This window comes from Tamandua tetradactyla, chromosome 15, assembly GCF_023851605.1.
Source record: "Tamandua tetradactyla isolate mTamTet1 chromosome 15, mTamTet1.pri, whole genome shotgun sequence".
In the NCBI taxonomy this organism is placed as follows: Eukaryota; Metazoa; Chordata; class Mammalia; order Pilosa; family Myrmecophagidae; genus Tamandua; species Tamandua tetradactyla.
The window spans coordinates 75055132-75076984 of NC_135341.1; the positions used below are offsets into that span (position 1 = coordinate 75055132).

At 35.7% G+C, this 21853-nt stretch overlaps 1 protein-coding gene across 1 annotated transcript in view; it reads right to left on the reverse strand.

Moving 5' to 3' along the window:
* MRPL3 (mitochondrial ribosomal protein L3) overlaps positions 1-21853 on the reverse strand; it is a 60158-nt gene that overhangs the window by 19191 nt on the left and 19114 nt on the right. The window contains exons 5-6 of the mRNA XM_077130111.1: positions 8691-8790; positions 6545-6605 (exon numbers count right to left, since the gene is read on the reverse strand). Coding sequence (XP_076986226.1) covers positions 6545-6605; positions 8691-8790 — 161 coding nt within the window. The remainder of the gene's footprint in view (positions 1-6544; positions 6606-8690; positions 8791-21853) is intronic.

Below are 21853 nucleotides of genomic sequence, written 5' to 3' on the forward strand. Positions count from 1 at the left end.
ACTGATTTTTGAAAGGGATGCCAGGTACATTAAATGGGGAGAGAATGTTTTTTTTAACAAATGGTGCTGATAAAACTGGATATCCACATGAAAAAGAATGAAGTTAGACCCCTACCTATATACAAAATTAACTCTAAATGGATTAAGAATCTAAACATAAGAGCTAAACCCATAAACCTCCTCAAAAAAACATAGGGGTAACCTCTATAACCTTGAGTTGGGTGGTGATTTCTTAGATAGGACACCAAAAGCATGAGCAACAAAAGAAAAATAAGAGACAAACAGACTTTGTAAAAATTAAAAACTTTGTATGTCAAAGGACACTATCAAGAGAGTGCACAGACAACCTACAGAATGGGAGAAAATAATTGTTAACAGTATCTCTAAGGTTTAAAATATATATGAAGACCTGCTACAACTGAATAATAAAAAAAAAAGACAAATTACGCAATTAAGAAAATGGACAAAGGACTTTAATAGACATTTCTCTAAATAAGATATACAATGGCCAATAACACATGAAAACATGGTCAATATCGCTGGTCATCAGGGAAATGAAAATCAAAGCCACAATGAACTATCATTTCACACCCACTTGGATGTCTGTTACTAAAAAAAAAAAAAAAACAAGAGTTAAGTGTTGGCAAGGATGTGGAGATAGAGGAACCCTTTTAAATTAAAACCAATAATTTAAAACTGCCAAATCAGTTAGATGATATCTCAGAAAACTGAAAATTGAATTACCATATGACCTGGTAATCCCACTTAGTATTATACCCAAAAGAACCAAAAGTAAGGATTCAAACAGCTACTTATCTACCAATGTTTATAGCAGCATTATTCACAATAGCCAAAAGGTGGAAGCAAACCATGTATCCATCCATGGATGACTGCATAAAAAAAAATGTGGTATATACATACAACAGAATATTATTCAGCAGTGAAAGGGGATGAAGTTCTGATGCATGCAACAAACATGGATGAACACTGAAGACATCATGTTGAATGAAATAAGCCAGACACAAAAAGACAAATACTGCATGAGCTTACTTATCTAAAACACTTAGAAGAAGCAAACTTTATACATACAGATAGATGGTGGTTTAAGGATTACCAGGGGTGGGGGTGAGGGGAGGGCAGAGGAAGAGGGAGTTATAGTTTAATGGGTGAGTAGTTTCTGTTTGAGGTCATTAAAAGGAGGGGTAATGAATGTTGGTAATGGTAACACAATATTGTGAATATAATTAATACTGCTGAACTGTACAGTTGAATATGATTAAAATGGGAAATTCTGTACTCTGTAGTGGTTACTACAATAAAAAGTAAAAAGAAAAAAAGGTATAATGTTTAAACCAACATCAAGAGAAATGCTTGGTGAAAAAGTTACAATGGGCATAGCCCAAATACCCCTAAAGAGTCAGAGAAAGATCAAAGGTGAGGGTGGGGTTATACAGAGAAGGTAGGGTTTAACAAATGAGTATGACGGCTGAATCATTACATTGATATTTCTTTAGTCTCCAGTACCTTAGAGAAGCTAGACGTAAAAACCTAAAAGTATGGAATTGTAACCCATACTAAACTCTGAAATCTGTTCTACAACTAATTATTGTGATGTACTTTGAAATTTATTGCTTTTTTGGTATATACGCTAATTTTCACAAAAAAGAAAAAAGAGAAGGAGGAGTATAACAGAGAAGTTAGGATTTAAACAAAAGAGTATGACTGCTGAATCATTATACTGACATTTCTTTTGGAGCAACCAGAAGAAAAAATGAAAAATCATGGAACTGTAACTCATATCAAACTTTAAAAATCTATTCTATAACTACTTATTAAAATGTACTTGGAAGTTAATTGCTTTTTTGTATATATGTTACATTTCACAATAAAAAAAGTTAAAAAAAGAAATGCGTGGATGATCTAACTTGAAAATCCCTTCTCTAAGTTTTATATTCAAACTGTCCAAAATGCTCTTGGTTTTAAAACAAACAGAAAACCCCAATAAGCAAAAAAGAGCAGAATTTTTATCAAAATAAATGGTAAATTATCCGATTATTAACTAATTCAGAATCTCCCTCAGGATTAGCTTTTAATTCCATGAACTAAGATAGCATGAACATTTTAATCTTAAATTATAGCTCAAACAACCTTCTCCTGATTTAAACAAACTGACTCTGATGTTATTTTCATCTCCACACACTTCAAAGGTATAGCATCTCTACTGAAGATTCTGCAAAGTTTGGGAGTCAATTTCCGCCCTATTTGGTATTGTTGTCTAAACCTATTTGATCCAATGATGAACAGCTCTTGAGCCTACATGTAAGTCACGGTGGAATTTTCCAGTTGCTTTGTGTTCCATTCAAATAGAGCTAAAACTGGCATGGAATGTCTGCATAGCTGTAACTCGCTAGGACAAGTCTGTGACAACCTGACCTGAAATGCAAGTAATTTTATTTTTGTCTAAAACCATAAACTCCCATCAATATCTGGAAACCTTTTCCTCACCAAGTGACTGGTAAAAGTGTATTGCTTATGGCTTTTCTGATATAAAATCTAGCTTATTCAATGATATAAAGACCCAAATGTGCAGTGATTCCTTTAAGTCCTCTTACAAAAAGGTAGCACTTTCTAGCTGTTCTATTCAGACAACATCTGCTATCATGAATTTAAACAACTCTTCTCAAAAATGAAACTCCAATAGCCAATTTTGTTATTTCATGAAAGGACATAAGTGTTTTCAGAAGGTCTTCAGTCACATCACTTTTGTCAACAGATTAGATGACCGTACTGCTATGTGTTGTGAATCTAGTGCTATATTTCTTCATTAGTATAAACAAGACTGGTAAACTAAGGGATTCTTTTTTGAATTGAAAGGAACCTTTGAAATAATTTAGTCACATAGCTTCATGTTAAAGATAATGAAATCTGAATTCAGACTAGTTAAGCCACTTGCCCAATGTCAAATCCCTGGTAAATGGAAGCATCTGGCTGTGCCTTCAATCCAGATCATAGTACCTCTTGAGAAATAGATTAGAGCAAAAATATAAAAATATCCAACAATTCAGAGGCATGAAGCTATTTCAAGGACATCCTATTACTCTGTATATTCTAGGTGCAGCATATAGCATGTGATCTTAAAATTACCTAATGTGCTTTGAAATGCTACTACTTTGCTATACAAAAGATAGTCTAAAGAAAGAAGGCGATAACTTGATGACCTGCTTTCTATTCATTTTAAAAGATATTTCCTTTTAAAATGGAAACAAAATGAAAAACAGTTTATTGACAATAGCGATAAATGCTATGTACACTAGCTATACTTCTGAGCATTTACTATGTGCCAGGGCCCCGAGCTAAAAGCATTACCTCATTCAGTCTTTACAAGGCTATGAAAGAGATGCTGAAATTATTCTCATGCTAAAAATGAGGCAACAGAGAGGTTAAAAAAGCTATCTAAGTCACAGAGCTACTTAGAGGTGAAGTCTATGCTTTTAGCTACTAACCTAAGTTACCTCTTATTAGGCCTTTATTTTGCCGACCTTGGGTTAAAAAAATGCTGCTTTTAGATATAATTAGTAAAGCAACTGTAGATGCTTACTATACAACTTTTTTTAAAGCAACAAAACAAAATATCACCCTAAGCAGCTTAAAAAAAAAATCACCCTACCACCCCCCTAAAATCTAGTCTTTACTTGAAAGAGACCTTCACTTGACTAATCTAAGTGGCATTATCTTTTAACATGATTATTTCCCTCTCTAGCTAACCACTCATTTTGAAAATTGCTTCACCAATATGCTTTAGAATTTACTGCTCTGAATGGCTAGTAAATAGAGTTAACATTAAAAATGTAATAAAAATGAAAATGTAGAGCTGGACAGCAACTATACTGAAGGCAGTACATTACCTTGTTTTCCCTCCCAGAATTCATAGCAAACATCCACTAGTTAGGACGAGCCAGTGAGGTGGGTTCCTGCTAGTCTGCATGCAACTATGCAGGACTGGACACAGAGTCTGGAGTCTTTGTTTGTCTTTTAAGAACCCACCTGGCTTTTTAATCACTTTTTAGCAATGGGTAACAAAATTTCTTTACAAATTTTGGTATTTTAATGAAAGAGGAAGTGCTGCAGATGTGTGCATACACACACTTCACAATCCAGTAAGGCAGTGGAAAAAAGAAAAGGCAGCAGCCTCTGGGACCGTACACATCTGAGTATTCAAAGCTGCACCTAGAGGGAATCCAAAACAGTACACACTGGAAGGACAAAGAGTCCTATCGATTTTTAAGCACTTAAAGACATATTGGGGCAATAAGATGCCGACTACAAGAAAGAGCTGTAGTCGCTGGAAATGCTTAGTGAAAGGTCAAAGAAAAGACCAAATCACTCTGATCTCAGGCAATTCCACATGGAGGTATGCACACTAGAGCACAGAGTCCACATGTGTGGGGCATCCTCCTCACTGTTAAACAGGGAAAGTCAGACAGACTACTGTACCGCAGCCCCCACAACAATGGGATTCTTGTGAAATTAATATCCTCCTTGCTCTGTTCTTTTTAATTCCAGGGCTATTTTTCTCTCAGCTCTCATTAGCTATCTGGCTCTGAGGTTATTGCCTTAAACAATTTTGTTTCTAGGAACACCACCTAAAATGAAATAAAATAAACAAAACTAAACTAAATCCCCTCCTTTTTTACTTTGTACTCCCAAGCAGAAAGCTGAAATTCTAAAAATAAGTTTTAAGAATCCAATGAAAACCCACAGTAGCATGCAGGATGAAAGCATTTATAGAATGCAGGCACTTGAAAAGCTAGGCTCTAATCCAATTAGCCACAGGTCCAGCCACAGGGGCATCTACTAGAAAGTCTCTGACTTTGTACAGCTTCTCAGAATATCTGATATATTCTCTAAAATAGTCAAGAGAATTCACACATCATCACCTGTGATTGAATTAAGAGAATTACTGCAAGGTATTTTATTATATATAATAATTTAACTCAGAAATTAAAAAGTGAAATAATCTCATTCATAACACACACATATACCTCCCCAAACAGCCAAATCAAAGCTTTACAGCTCCAATATTGAGAATACTTGATATGGGCAGATAGAACAAATAGTGATCAATAACTTAGTAATTGCACAGGTTCTAACAACTAGGGACGACGAGTCTCCAACACCTAGGAAGCAGGAAAAAAATGGGAGAGGTTCAAAAGTTCTTGGAAAAGAGTATCCACTCAACTGCCAATCTAACCCACTGTATTTACAAATAGTTTAACAAGAGCAAAGACATCCCAGACAGACTACTGAAAAGTAGTAGCTGTTTGGGATGGCTCATATTTTAAACGAGGTGATAAACTGGAAATTTAGAATCTATCTGATTACTGTCTAATGAAACTGAAGCTGGCATTCATCTGGCTTCCTTGGATAAAAGCTACTTTGGCTCATTTTCACCTGTGGATCATTGTTTATTTTCAAAGGGTTCCCAGACAGAATATCCTTGAAACACAAGCTGCAATGTCATGTGACAAAAAGGAGGAAACTGAGGCACAAAAGGAATTGAAATCAGTATCTTAGTTCAGAGAACAAGAAAGAGAACCAATAAGAAATGATTCTTGGAGTGTTGTTTAGTCTAGATTATGGATTCCAATAATCTATACTGAAAAATTTCTACATAAACATATCTAAGAGCTTAGTTGATTCATTTCATAGTAAAGAAACCTCAATTTTTAAAAAACTAGTTTTCTAAGACAGTTCATTACTACTGCACTATTAGTTCAATAGTAATGAACTATTCTGAGCCACGTGAAAGAGAGTAAGATAATTTAAAAAATCATACTACCAAAAATACCACTGCACAGTCTAAACAGGATTCAAAGTCAGCATTTCTGTTAGAGTGACAAGCGTTGATGTCCATCCTTGTTTAAGTATAAACAATTTTTTTTTGCTTTTATGAGGGATGTCACACTTACACAGTACTGGGACAAAATGTCATGCTATTGAAGAAGCTTAAGGTATGAAACTATTTCTCCATCCAAGCATCTGACAGGCTTTTAGATACAAAAAAGTTTTATAGTTACTTCAAGGCAACTACCATCACAAATAGTATAAAATGTTTTCCAATTTAACCGTTTCTTAGAATTGGAAAGAAGAGCCAATTATTAGATTATCCAACAATCTTAGAAGAGCACCATATCTGCATTACTCATGAATATTTCACCATCAAAATGTAGCCTTTGGTCTTCAAAAAAGAAGCAGGCCCAACCCACAAAAAACCTGAGTAATGTGACCTTTTCCTTCGCCCCATTTTAAGAAGCACCCATCTCTGTTTAAAATTTTTAACCTGATGTGAACTCTTTACATACAACTAATTCTGACCGATTTTTTAAACTGGTACACTCAGTAACATTAAAAATAAGAATTACGAATGAGAATAATAATTATTTATCCTTTATTTGCTGACTTGAAAGAATGCACTTCTCTCACTATTATCTATTAATATATAAGGAAAATAAACAGGAAAAGAAAACCTGCTATGCAGACCTACGTTTTAGCTGTGATATCCACATACTGTCCTGGGCGAAAGTGAGCAGCATAAAGAGGAGTGCCTTTAGGAGGAAGAAAAAAAAAGAAAAATTAGTATAAAGTTCATCAGCTCAGAAACAACTTTACTAAATGTAAACTATATCCAAGTCGTCTTCTAGCTGACAGATTTCTAAAATGGTAGATTCTCTTGTGCTAGTATAAATATTAGAAACATCCAAATAACGAAACTGTTCAGCACAGTGCTGGCGCGAGCCCCTGGACCACAGAGAACTGACAGATTGTGCCTGTACAGATGCCAAAGTGGTACTGACCAAAACGGGCAATTCTGGTGAAAAGATGATGGTATTGCTGGTAAATGCATGAGTTTGATGATTCTTGGTCATTTTGGTGAATAACAACATACTAAATTAAAATACATTTCCTATTCCATGGAACAAAAGCAAAATAAGGGAATGACTCAAAGTGTTTGGGGGAGGGGAAAGGTGCATGTGTGTGGGGTAGGATCAAATCTTTCCTCTCTCATTCAGGGATCTAAGTTATCCAAATATTGGAAATTTAATTATTTGAACACAGGTCTCTTGCATGCTGGGTTATGATTATGATATATATAATATGCATCTAAAGCCTATAAACATCAGATTTTTGGTGGACTGGTCATTGTTCCAATAAAATATAATTCTCCCAGCATGTGACCAGATAACTGGAATGGCAAAAACCTGCCACTGTCAATCCTTTTAATTTTATATGGTAATGTTCCCCCAAATAGTTGCATGTAAATCAAATCTTACTTTAAATGTATTTGGAAAATGTGTTATTTTAAAAGAATTTTGTGATAAATCAAAGTCCTTCATAATATTTTGGTTTTATATATATATATATATATATATGTAAATTTGGAATCAACATTTATGAGAACTATTTAATTGGACAACATGAATAGGACACTTACAACACATGTAGTTATGAATGCAAATATATAAGACCTGGCCCCCAACCTCCTCAAGAAATGTATTATTTAGATGAAGAATCAATGTTAATATCAAATAAAAGATTTTTTAAAAAGCAGGAACCCATTTAGGAGAGAATGTAATTGAAAGTTAACTTTTGTTTGTTAAATACAGGTGGTAAAGTATTGTGGTATTCTTTAAGGTGAGACCTATCTTGGCAGATTTGTATGGGTAGTGAAAACTATGAATTAAGAAAAAATAGGGGGGGATTAAAAGTGGCTGCATTTCTGTGAGCTGTTAAGCTGAAACTGCTGATATTTGACCATTTTTGACCCAGGAAAACAACAATTTCATATGGCTTGACCTATAGCAAAAGTCAACGTAGTCTCAATTTATGTAGTCTCAATTTATCTTTATTCTAAATATGTACAATGGGTTTAAGAAAGTTAGATATAGTAACAATACCAAAGAGAATATTTAAAATTACTTCGGAACAAACTTTCTACATAACCAACTACTAGAAATATCCCTTTATATTTAATCATTCTAATATATAACGACCTTAAGGACCTCTACTAATGTTAATTCTTGGCTAGTTTAATTCCATTTACTTCTACCTTAAAGTCTAAGGTTTGCACTTCAAAAAATACTTTTAATTCTAGTTTATATCAGTTGACCCTCTGTCACTCCAATTAATAAAGCCTACTGCAACTTTATTCCACTACAAGAAAGTCAGTTTAATTTCTTTTGGAATATTTCAGTAAGAATCTTTACACTGAGGTGCTACAGTCACTTACTCTCCCATTTCAGGCTATATTTTCTCAAGCTCTATCTAAGTGAGGGTTTAGCTATTCCTCACTTTAATACAATGCCAGCCTGCAAACAGCGAACTTCCCACTTTAAAAGTTAGGGTACTTATTTAGGAGTGGCTTTTTCAAATGTGAAACTCTTTCTATGTTAAAACAAAAGCGTTCCTCCCCCTCTCATGGAAAACAAAGAGTTCTCTCCAGCCTTTTCCACTTAAAAAAAGAAAAAGAATTGTTTGTTCCCAGTGATTAAATGAGAAAATGGTTTTACGTTTAAAAATAAATAAATGTTTGGGACTTTGTATTTTGGATTCAGCTTTACTGAAATGGCTGACATTAAGCAAATCACATATTTAGGTATTTTACTTCCATCCTCTCCCCAACTTCAGATTACCTGGCTTGATTATAGCATTATCTGTCACATGAAAGATTTTAATTTTCTGTTTTGGCGGCAATCCAAGTTCTCGGTAAAATTCCAATATGGATGGAGATTTCTAGAGGAAAAGCAGCACATATAAGTAACACACTAAATAGTAAAAGTGGAATTTAATGCATAAATATGTAAACCAAGTTATCAACACCCTAGGAAACAAATCAAAGAGCATCCTCTTCCTAATGAAGATGGGTTAGATTTTTATCTTGAATCCATTATACTTTTACGAACAAACCACCTTTACTGTTCAGGGTCCAACTATTTGTTCAGTGTCTCAAACACAGTACACCGAGAAAAGCTGATTCTATAGGAAAAGAAATATAGTTGTGCTCATATTTGAATTCTGACTGGAAACTGTATGTATCAAGAACCTTAAAAATATTTAGACTACTTGATAAAATAAGCTGTCTTTTAGAAAATTATTTGAATGAATTATTCCTGACATATGGACAAGGATTCACACACAAAAACGTTCGCAGAATTATTCTGCTGTTCTTAAATGTTATATCATTCTATTGAGGGGTTACAAAATCATACATCTTTACAGAAAACAAAAGAAGTACAAGAAAAAAATCACCAAGAAAAAAAATTACCTAGAAATAGCACTGCTTTTAATGGTGTATACAATCATACCTTAAAAAACTATCTGGCAGAATTCTCGCCTGCCATGCCAGAGACCCGGGTTTGATTACCACTTCCTGCCCATGAGAAAAACAACAACAACAACAAAAAAACCCTCTTTGGAATTATATATATGGGGCTGTAAATTCTTTTCTCCCCACACTTTAAACAATGTGTCACAATTTTCCCTAAGTCATTATTCTTCAAAAGCACAATTAACAATGGCCACAATTTCATATTAAAATTATTCCTGCATTTTTTTTTTAGCAAGTTTCTTACTGTTGAATATCTACACAAAGTCGTGGCTCACATCAGAACTGATGGGGAATCTTGACTTTTGTTACCTGTTTACCTGAAGTACCTCAAAGCCCAGAACTCCCAGGCATTTCTCATCCTGGAGACTCACCTCTATATAGCTCTATATTTCCCTTAATTCAACCCAATCTCCTACTCCTTTCTAACCCCAAAGGCTTCCCCTGTGTCCTCTGAGTACCGGTGTCTACAGAAGAATTCCCTGCTCCAATCAGATCCAATCTCTACTGAGGACAATGCTTCCCCAGCAGCATTCTCAAAGGAAGTTTAATTTTCTCACACATCACTCAGCTGAGGTGCCAAAGCTATACCCCTTGTTCTCCTTGCTGCTTTGGGATCACTGCTCTCTTCCTAAAAGTTTCAGCTCCTCTGAAGTTAATGCCATTAGACTATAATGCCTGCTATCCCCTGGGTTTGCCAGTATCTCCACTCTTCATGCTTCTGGCTAACTATCACTCTCTAAGCATTACTTCAGTATCATGCCATAAATCTTGGTGATTTCCCTATGACATCGCTTGATGCTTCCCATCTCCTGCCCTCTCAATTCTCTGATTTCCTCATTTCCAATGACTTTATCCTTCCTATTCTACCTTGGCCACTCACTTCCACGGTCATATCCTAGAATCAATTTTAATTATATCCTCTCCAAAATCTCAAATTCAAGTATCCTTCTCTCTTTTCTTTCCAAATCTCACAATTCTTTGAGTAGTGTGTATCATCCACTGATCCTACTACTTTTTCTCTAATCATCATCTCCTCCCCTCCATTTCCTCACTTCCTTTGTTACTTGGCTAAGCCATGGTCCTTCATTATAAACGTACTCTTGAATACCTTCTCAATTTCCTTGCTCTCTCTGTGCAAATTTCCAACCCTGGGAAATCCAGCCCCCTGTCTACTCTGCACCTATACCCAAGCAGCTGGAAGGAAAACCTTCAAGGTCACATTTAAATATACAACCACAAACTTTAAAGAAGGTCCTAAATGTAGCCTGGCTAACATTCCCCTGGTTAAATCGCTCTCCCATTCTCCAAGGCAACTATGTCACATCCTCTTCCAAATCCACCAGTACTCTTGCTTTCTGCTCATTTTGGGCTAACACACTGCTTCTTATGTCACCAAAAAATAGAAGAATGAAACTTCTCCAAGTTCTTATACCATACCTATCAAACTGCCTGCCTGCATCAGCACTCATAAACTATCACAACCCATTCTCACTCCACGTTGCATATGACACGCACCCATGGAGTTTTTAGACAATGCCACTGCCAAGGGTCCTCTACTTGGAAGCTGTAACTCCCTGGTGTGGGGAGGCAGCCAAGCATTGATATATTTTTTAAATACCCTATATGGTTCCAATTTGAAAGTAGGTAGGGATTCATGCTGAATGTGAAAGGAACTGTTCATACTCCTATTAAAAGCCAAACCCTTCATTCATGTACTGGTTTCCATCTTCCTCTTACCTACTCAATGGTTTTGCTTCTGAAACTGTCCCCACTCTCTCATGAATCACCCATTTACCTCTTTCTACTGGCATTTTCCCACCACTATACAAATTGTAATAACTTATATATTAAAATAAAACTCTCATGTCCTCCTTCAGCTAATTTTTCTGTTCCCTTTTAGAATAATGCTCTTTGAAAGAGATGTTAAGCCCACTTTCTCTCCTCCCACTCTTTTTTCTCCTTTAAGAAAATTTATTTGTACCTCTAGAGCAGAAATGGGTAAATGCACAAATGTGTGCAAAGTCTACTTTTATGAAATAGATTCCTGTATCATTCATTTCAATAGAGGCTTTTTGCTGCAACACTACTCCTGGATTTTCTGTCCAGTCCACATGAATACCTCTGCTACAGTTTTGGCCTTCATAGCTGCCTCCACTCTCAGATGAGCTTTGTTTTCAAAGTTCAGGTTGTTAAAGACTTTAGGGCAGCCTTCTTTCTCTCCATAACTATCAAGACACATCTATCACCATTAGGGCAATCATTATATGGCTAATCTTTACTTGGATCTGTTCTTTGCAGCAAAAAAACCCCAAACAAAATGATCTCTGTGATTTCAATTTCCATTCTGAAGCAACCTGATTTTCCTTTCTCAATCCGTAGATTAGTGCAATGCCAATCTGTGGCCATAAGAGCAGGATGAAGCTTTTTGATTTTCCTGTGGTTTGATGCAAAATCCATTTGTTCTCTCCAAATCAGTGAGCCTCAGAAACAAGAAAGTATCTCTTTCACATATCTACAACAAGTTCTTGCCACCAGGCACAGGCACAGAGGCCACCCATGGCCACCTTCTCTGTCAACCAGCACAGTACTGGGAGGGGTGGGGGGAAGAAAAGCAGATGCACTCAAATATGTAACCCACTCTCTCTTTAATCAGGCACTTTGAGTTCCTAATATTCCACTGGACAGTGCTTGTCAATGGTCAAATATACTGGTCAATACTGATTTTATTGTATCTATCAGCAATGTTTAGCACAAATGACCACTTTTTCCTTGAAAGACTGATTTCACTTGACTTCCAGCCACTACTCTCTGGTTCTCTTATATGCTAATGATCCCATATTTCTAACCTGAATCTGAATTCTACTCTGAACTAGAAATTCTTAAGTTAACTGCCAACTCAGTATCTCCACTTCAGCAATTCAAGCTTAACATGTCTAAAATTGAACTTAACTTTTCCCCAAACCTGTTCTCTCTTGGTCTTCTAAATCACAATAAATGTCAACTCCATACTTCCTGTTATTTGGGCCAAAGATCTTTGTCAACCTTGACTCAACTTACATTCCATGTTTAATCCATCGACAGCTCCTGTATACTCTATTTAAAAATATATTTGCAGATGATATGATTGTCTGCAAAGAAAATTCAAAGTAATCGGAAAAAAAACCCTACTAGAACTAAAAGGTAAGTTCAGCAATGCCATAGGATTCAAGATCAACATGTAAAAATTCAATATATAATTATCCCTTTCACATCGCAACTTTCCCTATTGCGGTTTCGCTATATTATGGCGTGGCATAAGAAAATAAATGAGAATTTTGAAGGAGTTCTGCTGAAGTCACCATTATGGCATTAATGAGATGACTGTAAGGCATATCAAGAAAAAAGAAAGTTGCTGCAACTACACCAACAACTGAAAGCACCTGCATGACCATGAACTTTGCATCTTTTGCGTAGAAAGAGCAACATCTTTTGGGTGCAGGATTGTTCTAAAAAAGCATTCTGGTAGCTTTGGCATCATAAGAGAAAAAGCTGAGTCTTTACATGACTCCTTAAAGGACATGAAGGTTAAGGGTCTACCCCTACGGACTTCTAGGCTAGTTTGAAAAAAAAAAGTTCAGCCTGTGCAACGTAAACACAATGGGAGAGGTGGAAGCTGCTGATCACAAGGCAGCTAGGGAGTTTCCTGAAACCCTGGGGGAAAAAAATTTGTGCAAATTTTCCAGATTGCGTGGGTGCCACGCCCCTAATTCCACCTGTGCATAAGGGATAACTGTACAAGCAGTGAATGTATCAACATTGAAATTAAAAATACAATATCACTTAAAATTGCTCAAAAAAAGGCACTACTTAAGAATAATCTAACAAAACACATGTACAGGACCTGTATACTGAAAACTACAAAATGCTGATTATAAACAAATACAGTTCACATCAACAGCTTTTTACCACCCCACCCTAATCCAAACTTCCATCTTCTGCTTGTATTATTTCAAAAGACTCCTAACTGATATCCCAGCTTCCACATTTCTGACTCCTGATCTGTTGTTCATTCAGAGGCTGACATGGTCCATATTTAAACCTCAAGCCATATCAGGTCTCTAAATATCTCTCCATTTGGTACAGAATCAAATCCTAAGTTCTTACCAAGAACCTTCCTAAGAACCTTACCAACATTCTATACTGTCCTACCATTTACTACTCTCGCCCTGGCTCACAGCTTCAGGTACAATGTACTCTTCTTACTGGCACTGGTTAAGCTGTTAAGACAGGAGGGTCCAGAACTGAAACGTATAAGGAAAATGGGGCACTGAGTGAGGGAGATAATATAAACAAATCATAGGAGCTGGGGAGAAAATTTGGACAAAAGCAAACAGAACAGATCAAGATTCCCAGTGAAGGAACATAGGGAAACATAATACAAAAAGTACAATCTTTTTAAAAATTGTAATACATATCTAGGTTAAGAATCAGATGAAGAACAGCTGAAAAATCTGATCAGTTTAACTTAACTTGGGCTATTCTAAAGGTTCGGAATAAGCTGGACCAAGCATCAGAGAAGAGCCTTAACCAAGACCAATCAACAATAAAACCCTAGACAAGAGGCAGAAACTGACCTTCAGAGTTCAAGATAATTAGATACCTAGGCATCACCAAAAAATTATAAACCATACTAAGAAACAGGAAAATAGACGGCTCAGTCAAGAGAACAAATTAAAACTTCAGAGGAGACTAAGAATTTGGAGCAACTAATCAAAGAGTTCAAACAAATCTCCTAAATCAACTCAAGGAGATGAAGGAAAATGTAGCTAAAGAGATAAAGGATATTAAAAAGATGTGTGAGTATTAAGAATTTGAAAGCATAAAAGAAATAAAATAGGAATAATGGGAATAACAATAGAAGAGAGTAAAAATATGCTAGAGCATACAACAGCAGATGTGAACAGGCAGAAGAAAAGAATCAGTGAACTAGAAGACAGGACAATCAAAAGCAAAGAGTCAGAAGAAACAGATAGAAAAAAGTATAGAAAAAAATGAGCAATGTGTCAGGGATCTGAGTGACAGCATGAAATGCACAAATACAAACATCATGAGTGTTCCAGAAGAACAGAAGGGGAAAAAGTCAGAAAGAATATCTGAGGAAATAATGGCCCAAAATGTTAAACTCTTATGAAGGACATAAACATACATGTCCAAGAAGAGCAACATACTCGAAACAGAATAATCCTAATATACCAACTCCAAGAAACATGCTAATCCAAGTTCTGAAAACAGCAAGAGAAAAAAGATTTCTCAAATATAAGGAACAAATATAAGGGATCCTCAATAGGACTAAGTTTGTCATCAGAAGCCATGGAGGTGAAAAGGCAGTGGTATGATATATTTAAAGTACTGAAAGAGAAAAATTGCCATTCCAAAATTCTTTATCTAGCAAAACTGTCCTTCAAAAACAAGGGATAGTTTAAAATATTCACATATAAACAGAAGCTGAGAGAGTTTGTTAATATGAGACCTGCCCTATAAGAAATACCAAAGGGGGTTCTTCAAGCTTAAAGGAAAAAGGATAAAGCGGTATGGAGTAGTGTTAAAAACTGAAGACCCAGAGAATGTGCATGCTATTGAAGCTAAACTTGGCATTTTTTCAAATTAATAGGTTATAGATGTAGGTTGCACAATAAAACCCTAGTAGAGCCAAAAAGAAAGTATTTTAAAAATATACAGAAACAGAAATGAGAAAGGGATCCATAAGATGCACTCATTACAAAAGACCAACTATGCAGAAAAGGAGGTTGTAATAAAGGAAAAGAGAGACAAAAAGATATGACATATAAAAATCAAACAACAAAATGGCTCAATGACAGTAATAAAACTGATGCTAATGGATTAAATTCCCCAATTGAAAAACACAGATTGGAAGAATAGATAAAAAAGAATGATCCAACTATAAGCTGTTTAAAAGAGACTCACCTTAAACCCAAAGATACAAATAGGTTGAAAGTCAAAGGATGGATAGAGATATTTCGTGCAAATAGTAACCAAAGAAGAGCTAGGGTAGCTATACTAATAGTGGACGAAATAGACTTTAAGTCAAAAGCTGTCCTAACAGACAAAGAAGTACAACATATATTAATAAAAGGGGCAATACACCAAGAAGAAATAACAATAATAAATATTTATACACCTAACTATGGTGCCCAAAATACATGAGGCAAACTCTGGAAAAACTGAAGGGAGAAAACAACATCTTTACAATTCACAGTTGGAGACTTCAATATACTGCTCTCATCAATAGACAGAACATCGATCTAGACAGAAGATCAATTAGGAAACAGAAAAAATGAATAATATGATAAATGAACAAGCCTAACAGACATATACAGTGCATCTCAAAATTGCAGGATATACATTCTTCTCAAGTGGTCGAGGATCATTCTCCACGAGAGAGCCCACGGTGGATCAAAAAACAAGTTTCAATACATTTTAAAAGACTGAAATTATACAAAGCACTTTCTCTGACCATAATAAAGCTATAAATCAGTAACAGGTAGAGAATGGGAAAACTCACAAATATATGGAGGTTAATCAAGATACTCAAACAATTAGTGCGTCAAAGAAGAAATTGCAAGAGAAATTAGTAAATATCTCAAGTCAAATGAAAACAAAAACACAACATATCAAAACTTATGGCATGCAGTGAAGGCAGTGCTGAGAAGGAAATTTATAGCCCTAAACACCTACATTAATTAAGAAGAGCTAAAATCAAAGACCTAACTAAATACGTAGAGAAGCTAAAAAAAGGACAGCAAACTAATCCCAAAGCAAGCAGAAGGAAAGAAATAACAAAGATTAGAGCAGATATAAAATGAAATTGAGAATAAAACAACAGAGAAAATGAACAAAACCCAAAGTTGTTTCTTTCAAAGGATCAATAAAATTAACAAATCCGTAGAAACACTGACAAAGAACAAAAGAGAGAAGATGCAAATAAGTAAAATCAGAAACGAGAGGAGAGATATTACTTCTGACACCACAGAAATAAAAAGGATTATGAGGTTACTATGAACAACTGTATGCCAACAAATGAGACAACCTAGGCGAAATGGACAAATTTTCCCAGAAACGTATGAACAACCTATACTGACTCTAGAAGAAACTGAAGATCTCAATGGACCAATTACAAGTAAAGAAATTGAATCACTTATCAAAAACCTCTCCAAAAAGAAAACACCAGGAAGAAGTGTCTTTACAGGTGAATTCTACCAAGCTTTCCAAGAATACCAGTCCTGCTTCCAAAAAATTGAAGCACAGAACACTACCTAACTAATTCTGAGACCAACGTCACTAAAGCCAGATAAAGATACTGCAAAAAAAAGAGAAAATTACAGACCAATTTTTTGGATAATATAGACCCACAAATTCTCAGCAAAATACTTGCAAGTAGACCCCAATAGTACATTAAAAAATTACACACTAGGAGATTTATCCTAGGTATGCAAGGATGGATCAACAAGGAAAATCAATTAATGTATTGATTAATTGATCTGGTCATTTTGATGGACACAGAAAAGGAGTGGCAAAATACAGCCTTCTTTCTTGATAAGAACATTCTGAAAGACAAGAATAGAAGGAAACTTCCATCATGATAAAAGGCATATATGGAAACCCCACAACTAACATCATAACCAATTGTGAAACATTCCTCTATGTGTTTAGTTAGGTCTTTGATTCTAGCTCTTCTTATTTAATGTTTAGTGCTTAGGGCTATAAACTTCCCTTTCAGCACTGTCTTCATAGCATCCTGTAAGTTTTGATATGTTTATTCTTGATTTCATCTGTCTTGAGATATTTACCGATTTCTCTTGCAATTTCTTCTTTGACCCACTAATTATCTGAGTATATTGATTAGTTTTCACATATTTGTGAGTTTTCCTGTTCTCTGCCTGTTATTGATTTCCAGCTTTTCCTCTAAGATGTGGATCAAGACAAGGATGCCCACTATCACCACTGCTATTTGACATTATGCTAGAAGTTCTAGTCAGAGCAATTAGACAAGAAAAAGAAAAAGAAATATGAAGACATTCAAGTTATAAAGTAAGAAGTAAAACTTTCACTATTTTGTAGATGATATCATTCTACATACAGAAAGTCCCCTCATCACCATAATGCTACTAGAGCTAATATACAAGTTCAGCAATGTGGTGGGGTACAAGATCAACAAGTAAAAACCAAGCGCTTCTATACACTAGTAAAGAGAAATCTGAGGAAATCAAGAGGACTTGTACTCAGAAAATTACAAAACATTGCTAAGAGAAATCAAAGACCACCTAAATGAATGGAAAGACATTCTGTTCTCATGGATTGGAAGACTAAACATAGTTCAGATGTCAATTCTATCCAAACTGATTTACAGATTCAATATGATCTCAAAAATTCCAACAGCCTACTTTGCAGAAAAAGAAAAACCAATTATCAAATTTATTTGGAAGGGTAAAGAGTACATCCAAAAACATCTAGAAAAAGAATGAAGTTGGAAGACTCACACTTCCAGACTTTAAAGCATATTACAGAGCTCTAGTGGTCAAACAGCATAGTACTGGCATATAGATATATTGATCAATGGAAACAAATTGAGAGTTAGGAAGACCCTCACATCTATGGCCAACTGATCTTTTAAAAAAATTTTTATTAATAAAACAATCAACACACAAACATGAACATTCTTAACATACGAGCATTCCATACATGGTGTGCAATCTCTGGCTCACAACATCATCACACAGTTGTATATTCATCACCATAATCATTTCTCAGAACATTTACATCACTCCAGAAAAAGAAATAAAAAGTAAAAAGAAAAACTCATACATACCAGACCCCTTACCCCTCCCTCTCATTGACCACTAGTATTTCCCTCTATCCAATTTATTTTAACATTTGTTCCCCCATTATTTATTTATTTTTAATCCATATTTTAAACTCATCTGTCCATACCATAGATAAAAGCAGTATCAGAACAAGGTTTTCACAATCACACAGTCACACTGTGGCAGCTATATCATTATACAATCATCTTAAAGAAACATGGCTACTGGAACACAGCTTTACAGTTTCAGGCACTTCCCTCTAGCCTCTTTAATACACCTTAACCTAAAAAGGGGGTATCTATTATAATGCTTGAGAATAACCTCCAGGATAACCTCTCAACTCTATTTGAAATCTCTCAGGCACCAACACTTTATCTTGTCTCATTTCTCTCTCCCCCCTTTCAATTGAGACAGTTTTCTCAATCCCTTGATACTGAGTCCCAGCTCATTCTATGATTTCTGTCCCACATTGCCAGGGAGATTTACAACCCTGGGAGTCATGTCCCAGGTAGAGAGGGGGAGGATGGTGAGTTTGTTGGCTGAGAGATAGTCCACATCTGAGCAACAAAAGAGGTTCTCTGAGGGTGACCTTTAGGCCTAATTTTAAATAGGCTTAGCTTATCCTTTGCAGGGTTAAGTTTCAAATGAACAAACCCCAAGATTGAGGGCTTGGCCTATTGATTTTGTTGTCCTCACTGCCTGCGAGAATATCAGGCCTTCTCCAAATGGGGAAGCTGAAGTTTCCCCCTTTCTCATCATTCCCCTCAGGGGACTTTGCAAACACTTTTTAATTTACTCTTTAAATCACTCTGAGATTTATCAGGGCATCACCTTGGACAAACCTACAAAATCTCATGCTCCACTCAAGGTTCCATGTCTCTTATGGTGTTCAATTAAACTGCCCATGTAAGTTATATTAGGAGATGCACTAGTCAAAATATAAATTTTGTACCAAATAAACATTTTTTGCTTTAGTCTCACATGTAAGTTAAAGTTTTAAAATATGAATTACCATCTATTTCCAACACCCTGCAATACTGACATTCCTTTGTTCTTCCTCATGCAAAAATATTTTTAAAAACCATCACTGTATTACTCTAGGCATTCCTAGATAACACCATCTCAGTCTTTATTGTCTATCCTTCCTTCTGATATCCCAGCCCTCCTCCCTCTATCATTCTCACATTCAGCTTCATTCAGTAAATTAACATTATTGTACTACAGTTAGGTAGTATTCTGCTATCCATTTCTGAATTTTTACAATCAGTCCTGTTGCACAATCTGTATCCCTTCAGCTCCAATTACCCAATATCTACCCTATTTCTATCTCCTGATGGTCTCTGTTCTTAACTGAAATTCTCCAAGTTCACTCATTAATGTTAGTTCATATCAGTGAGATCATACAGTATTTGTCCTTTTGTTTCTGGCTAAGCTCACTCAGTATAATGTCCTCAAGGTCCATTCATGTTGTTACATACTTGATAACTTCATTATGTCTTACAGATGCACAATATTTCATCTTATGCATATACCACAGCTTGTTTAGCCACTCGTCTATTGGACATTTGGGATGTTTCCATCTCTTGGCAGTTGTAAATAATACTGCTATAAACATTGGTATGCAAATATCCATTTTTGTCCTCACCCTCATGTCCAATGAGTAGATACCTAGCAATGGTATTGCTGGATCATAAGGCAATTCTATATTTAGCTTCCTGAGGACCCACCAAACTGCCTTCCTCAGCAGTTGTACCATCTTACATTTCCTCCAACAGTGGATAATTTCTTTCGCCACATCCTCTCCAGCACTTGTCATTTTCTGTTTTACTGATAATGGCCATTTTGGGTGTGAGATGATATCTCACTGTGGTTTTGATTTGCATTTCCCTAACAGCCAGGGAAGTTGAGCATCTTTTCATGTGCCTTTTAGCCATTTGTATTTCTTCTTCTGAGAAGTGTCTGTTCATGTCTTTTGCCCATTTTGTAATTGGGTTGTCTGTCTTTTTATTGTTGAGTTGAACAATCTCTTTATATATTCTGGATACTAGACCCTTATCTGATATATCGTTTCTAAATACTGTCCCTAATTGTGTAGGCTGTCTTTTTACTTTCTTGACAAAGTTCTTTGATGTACAAAAGTGTTTAATTTTGAGGAGTTCCTATTTATCTATTTCTTTCTTCAATGCTCATGCTTTGGGTGTAAAATCCAGGAAACTGCCTCCTATTATAAGACATAAGATATTTCCCTACATTTTCCTCTAAAAGTTTTACGGTCTTAGAGCTAATGTTTAGGTCTTTGATGCATTTTGAGTTAATTTTTGTATAGGGTGTGAGATATGGATCCTCTTTCATTCTTTTGCATGTGGATATCTAGTTCTCTACACACCATTTATTGAAGAGACTGTTCTGTGCCAGGTGAGTTGGCTTCACTGCCTTATCAAAGATCAATTGCCCATAGATGAGAGGGTCTAAATCTGCTTGTTTGTGAGCTTCCAGAATGCAATATACCAGAAACAGAATGGCTTTTAAAAAGAGGAATTTAATAAGTTGCTAGTTTACAGTTCTAAGGCCAAGAAAATGTTCCAATTAAAACAAGTCTATAGAAATGTCCAATCAAAGGCATCTAGGAAAAGATACCTTGGTTCAAGGTGGCCAATAAAGTTCCGGGTTTCTTTCTCAAGTGAGAAGGCACATGGTGAACACAGTCATAGTTTCTCTCTCAACTGGAAGGGCAGATGGCAAGCATGCGGCATCTCCTAGCTTTCTCTCCTGGCTTCCTGTTTTATGAAGCTCCCCAGGAGGCGTTTTCCCTCTTCATCTTCAAAGTGCTGGCTAGTGGACTTGCTGCTTTGTGGTGCTGCAGCATTCTCTGCTCTCACTCAATGTCCAAAATGCCTCCTCTTTTATAGTAAACGAATCAAAACCCAACCAAATGGGTGGAAACACATCTCTCCTAATCCAGCTTAACAATCACTCTTGATTGGGTTACGTCTAATTACAGATTCGAACATACAGTATTGAATAGGGATTATTCTGCCTTTACGAAATGGGATTTTGATTAAAACATGGCTTTTCTTCCATACATCTTCTCAAACCAGCACAATATCTGAATACTCTATTTGAGTCCATTGGTAAGTATATCTATCTTTATGCCAGTACCATGCTGTTTTGACCACTGTAGCTTCATAATACACCTTAAAGTCAGGTCTATAGCTTCATAATACATCTTAAAGTTAGGTAGTGTGAGACCTCCAACTTCATTTTTCTTTCTCAGGATATTTTTAGCTATTTGGGACACCCTGCCCTTCCAAATAAATTTGGTTATTGTTTTTTCTCTTTCTGAAAAATAAATTTGGAGGATTTTAATTGGTATTGCATTGAATCTGTACATCAATTTAGGTATAACTAACATCTTAACTATATTATGTTTTCTACTTCATGAACACGGTATGCCTTCCCATTTATTTAGATCTTCTGTGATTTCTTTTAGCAATTTCTTGTTCTCTTTGTATAGGTCTTTGTATCCTTAAATTTATTCCTAAATAATTTATTCTTTTGGTTGCAATTGTAAATGGCATTTTTCTTGATTTCCCCCTCAGACTGCTCA